Consider the following 5,297-nt stretch of genomic DNA (forward strand, 5'->3'; position numbering starts at 1 on the left):
GTGTGTGTGTGTGTTACCTCAGTGTACATCAAAGGCCAGAAGAAATCCTCTCTCATACTGAAGCAATAATGTGCTTTCATGTTCTAATTAAATTTTAGCTCACTTTTCTGTGATGATCTGTTGTGTTGGGTAATAACAGGAATTAATTTCTTTTTCACATGCAGCTGACGTGGCTGTGAAAATCATTGCGTGTGTAGGTTGTTGCATGTGTGTCTGCGCGATACAGTGAGGACTGAGGAAAATGAGGCTGGCGATGGGGGCAGGCTTGTTGCCATGACACATGACTGCGGCGTCTGATAGAGACTTCAGAGCCAGAAACATAAATTGACGTAGGTGTGTGCACACACCTGACACACACACACACACACACACACACACACACTGTATGCTCCAGTGGCCATGCGATTACAGCGTGGTGACGGGGATTCATGCAGTTATGTCATTACCCAGCAATTAATGGCGTGTCAAGTTAATTACAACTGAACAAGCACGGTAATGACGACTAGGGTGTGTGTGTATGCATGTATACGAGCGCATGTGTGTGTTGTATGTGTGTGCCAGAATGTGTAAAGGTGAGTTGCAGTTTCTGGCAAAAGAGCATGACAGGTTGTAAGATGACAGATAACTCTAACAGCTGCTTCACTGCCCTCAATAAGAAACTCAAAGCGACTTTACAAAATAAATCCCTTTCCCTTTTAGTTCATAATCATATTGTCTCATGAAGCAGAGATACAGGGGAAACCCCAAGCATAAATAAAACACACAAAAAAACAAATACTCCCAGATTTGTATTGTGTTGTGCATTTATATGCACAGCTTTCTGCAGCAATCTTATTTCCCAAACTGCATGTACACGAAAAACCCAGTTTCCATAATCCAGGCAGGGGATTAGAAAAACCCAATTCTTTCCGCTAGAGTTCTCCCCTCGATAAAGCTCCTTTCTTGGCCATGTATACATATAACCAGGTTTCTAATCAGCGTTTTACATGTAAGCATCTGCATGACAAAGAATTAAGATAAGGGAAAGTACTGGAGGGCAGCAAGATGGCAAGTAAAAATATTACATGAGGTGATGCATCCTCATATTCAAAATATGTCTTTCTGGGTAACAGGGTTTCTTGTCAAGTCAAGTCAATTTTATTTATACAGTCCAGTATCACAAATCACAAATTTGCCTCGATTCGGCCTTAGGAAGAGCCGTAGAAGAAGTATTCCTTTACCAGGACAAACACACAGCCAATAGATGTCACACAGCTTGCGTGTAAATATGCTAGATACCCCCACATTTTATATCTAAAATCATATGTATGCAGTCAATGAAACTGGCATAAATAAAACAAGATGTCAACTATTTGCAAAACCCTGAGTGGGAGTCTATCACAGTCTACAGTAATCTAGTCTCAGCAACTGCCACTAAACATCAGTTCAGCAGCTGACTCACAAACTGTGTATTTTACTGCAATTAAATTCACTGATGTGTCCGAGCCTGTTGATTAATTGCTGTCATAATTCGCCTCCCTCCCCACTGTCACGTTGTTCTGCTGAATGTGTTTACACTCATGCTCTCAAGCGGGTGTTAACAGAAAGACAGGTCCCTGTCCAACAAATAAACAACCATCAACCTTGATGTCTGCTTGATGATTTGGATTACACTAGACTCAATTTTAAATTTCTCATACTGGGGAAGGCCTCGCATATGCCCCCCTTCCATCACCTATGCGCACATTCACTTAGTTTTTTATTGCATGTTTGTTGCAATGATGATTTAATTGTGCAAACAAATAAGCAATAGCTTTGAATTAACCTGTGTTATTGTATGTGTACCTGGGTATCTGTGTTGGTGTATAAGCAGCGTGTCTGTGCGTAGATGCTTTTTACGCATGCATCCATCTTCCGAGACTGACCTTGCGTACGTAGCTGACAGCGTCCTCCTCAGTGTATACCTCGGCGCTGACCCCTCCCCTGCGGCGGCGGGCCTTGACAACGGGGTTGGGGGGTGGGGGAGAAACCTCATCATCATGTGAGTCCGACTGGCTGTTAGATTTCTGCCGTGCCATGATCTGCTTGCATTCTTCCTGTAAAGAGACAAGATTGTCAGAGGGACAAGCATATAGTGGGAGACACGCAGAGGGAGAGAAAAAAGCTGTTCAGTGGTTGAAATATCAATATCGAAACAGTGCCCCTGATGAAAAACTCTTTTAAATAGAGATGCAACTGCTATTGTAGCTTCATCCAAGATCATCTGAGGGCATTTTGTTATTCTTTTACCTCACAAACAATCACATGAACACAGGCTGACAAACCTCTCCAAGCGCCCTTTGTAACATAAAGCATCATGTGGATTCTTATCCAGGTCAGATAATATAACAGAATTGTAAAAAAACCTCATAGAAAGCAGGGTGGACATGTCCCAGTCCTGAGTGCACACTGTCTGGACATCTGGCTGCTATGGAATGAAGTGAAAGCCATCAAATATTAATATCTGCAGGCCTGAACGTGCAGAGAGAAGAAAGCTTAGGCAGGTACTCTCCTCCTCTCAGATAATGAAAAACAAGAAATAAAGACATCAAAAGGGGAGACAGGATGCCTCTGGCTGGCTGTTGTTTCAAGTACTGAACAGTCTGCAAGCGATGAATTATTGATTGCACACTTGATTAACACATTAGCATAAGTACACAATAAAACCACTGTAGGGTTGTTGATATGTGAGAGTGCAGTAAGACAAGGACAAGGATTTTTGTTTGTGCAAAGGTAGCCAGCATCCACTGCTTGTATGTATAATGACCAGTGTGCACTGCTAGCACCGTGTGTTTATTCCTTTATCTGAGTGCATGCATTAGTGTCTTTAATAGCACAGTGGGGATTCAGTCAACAGCAGTATTATTCACCACCACATATTTTGGTACAGTAACAATTCCATCTGTTTGCTGGCTCACTGCCTTGCTACTGTGTGATCAGAAATAAACAAAGGTGTCTCCAAACTCCAGAGAGGGAAGTCACAAGAGGCGGCACTCTCACGCTGCAGTACAGAAACAACACACAGACAGGAATAAACAGAAACAGGTACAGAAATCCTGTTTAAGGTGAAAGATGGCAGGCAGCTGGATCTGTCAGTGTGTCACGGTGTCTGCTGATCCATCATGAGCATATCCAGCATACTGGGTTTCTAATAATGTATTACATAAATCTATTACATTCGCTTCATTTTTCAGTGGGAACATTCACAATTAATTGATAATTGCTGAGTTTAACTTATCTCCAAGGAGTTACAGACACTCTGATCTAGAAGATATGCTCACATTATCCAGTCAAAACCAAGAAGAGAAAATTGTGATGGTAATTTCTTACTATTTTCGGACACCAAAATTATCAGCAGATTAATCGATAATGACAATAAACATAATTTAATTTATGAATAATTATAATAATTTGATTTGATTAACTCATGATTCAAGTAACTAATTCATTTTGGTTTATTTACAATAATCCATGTACATTGAACGCACTTTGTATATATAATCTTTCCTTTATTGATCATTAGCAAGGACAGCAATCAATTAAGGAAGTGCTTATTCACATCATCATGCCACTAATGACTTCATACCACCACTACATTTTGTAATGCACTGGATAATTCAAGTACCACCATTTTCTGAAATGTAGTGAATCAACTGTTTTTTTCCCAGCAGAACTGTAGAGGGGTGAAGGCAAAAAAAGAAGACCTGGAGCAGCTAGGAGCAGAGTCATTACTGAGTGCCTTGAGCAGGGAGCAGAAATTGCTGCCACTTTTCTCTGCTCATATACTGACAGGGAGAGACAGAAAGACACAGAGAGGAAAGAGAGAGACAATCTGTGACAGAGAGATCGCAAAGGGAGACAGAGAGAGAGGTTATAGACAGTGAGGAGTCATAATGTCACATTACCTGAAAACTGGGACAAACAGAATTGTCTAACCCAGACATCACAACTCGGCACTTCTCTGCACATTCCTTCTCAACTATCTGTTTCAATCACCCCCACAGCATAATGTAATGGTGACGGGAACAGTAATACAGCAGTGCTATAATGATACAAAACAGCAGCCAGTTAGACGGTTGTCTAGAAGGCATTCGTCAGCTTACACTCTCACTCATTCTTTGAGTTGGTATTCTTTCATCGCCTCTCTCTCCCTCTCACTCCCTTCTTTGTCTGACTTTGTCTCTCTCCTGATCATTACATCCTGGGGTTGCTGGTGCTTTGCTCACTGTCTGTTTAAAACAATGTACTAATGCAGATTGCACACACACGCACACACTCACTTCTTGCTTACGCAGAGTCACTGCCTGAGGGAACGCAGCCAGCAGGAGGAGAAAAGGTGAGGTAGAGAGCCAGAGAGCAACATCAACAAACACATACACACACAATCTCACAAACACATGCACGGGCAGACTGCAGGGGGAGAGGAGGGCTCACACGCTCCAGCTGAATCTAGGTGGCAGGTAACACACTTCACTCTCTTTAAAGACAGTGAGGGCAAAGCCAAAACAAACACAAACGCTTCCCTTTCTTTCAGGCATTAAAAATATATCTTTCTCTCCTCACAAAAAGCTACAAGTCAGAGTCACACACTAGCAAACACTGCTAACATGCTGCTGTATAGAACAGTAATACCAATAATGGTCACTTAAATCCTCACACACGCTCAAACTATTATCAGCTTTACCTTGCAACAAAACTTCCCATGCATCAATAACAAACAGTGTTGCATCCTATTTGCTCCTGCCTCTATGAGATTGTGCAGGTTAGCTCCAGGAGGCTAACTACAGGCTAAGTTTGTTAGCAGAGCTATTTACCATGGCATGGAGGGCCCCTGGCCAGGCCTGCTGTTTGTCCCTCAGCCTGTCAGAGGCTCCAGGCATCAAGTCAGAGTGCAAGTGTGTCAAAGTGTGCATGGGAATCAACACACATGGATCCCCATCTCATACACACCTGACACACATATCACACCGCAGCAGCAGCAGCATCTTGCCATACTAGCACAGCCACCACTGTGTTCATGTGTTGTGTATGCACACTCAGATTTGGAGTGTGAGTGTGTGTGCGGGCAAGCAGAGAATCCAAGTTCGCGTGTGTGCGAGAGAGAGAGAGCACGAGTGGCAAAATGTCTGCAATCCACACGACACGGCAGCTAAAGAACAAGACTACTGATGAAAACACTGATCACAGCAAAAAGCCTGTCTCTCCATCGCTCCTGCGCAACTCTCTGTCTCTGCTTTCCAGCCGCTCTCTCTCCCTCTCTCCCTCTCCCTCTCTCTCAC

General features: G+C 42.9%; 1 protein-coding gene across 1 annotated transcript in view; it reads right to left on the reverse strand.

Moving 5' to 3' along the window:
* prkar1b (protein kinase, cAMP-dependent, regulatory, type I, beta) overlaps nt 1-5,297 on the reverse strand; it is a 60,332-nt gene that overhangs the window by 43,437 nt on the left and 11,598 nt on the right. The window contains exon 3 of the mRNA XM_035654348.1: nt 1,905-2,075. Coding sequence (XP_035510241.1) covers nt 1,905-2,075 — 171 coding nt within the window. The remainder of the gene's footprint in view (nt 1-1,904; nt 2,076-5,297) is intronic.

This window comes from Morone saxatilis, unplaced genomic scaffold (assembly GCF_004916995.1).
Source record: "Morone saxatilis isolate NCDOM2014 unplaced genomic scaffold, NCSU_SB_2.0 Contig14, whole genome shotgun sequence".
NCBI classification, from domain to species: domain Eukaryota; kingdom Metazoa; phylum Chordata; class Actinopteri; family Moronidae; genus Morone; species Morone saxatilis.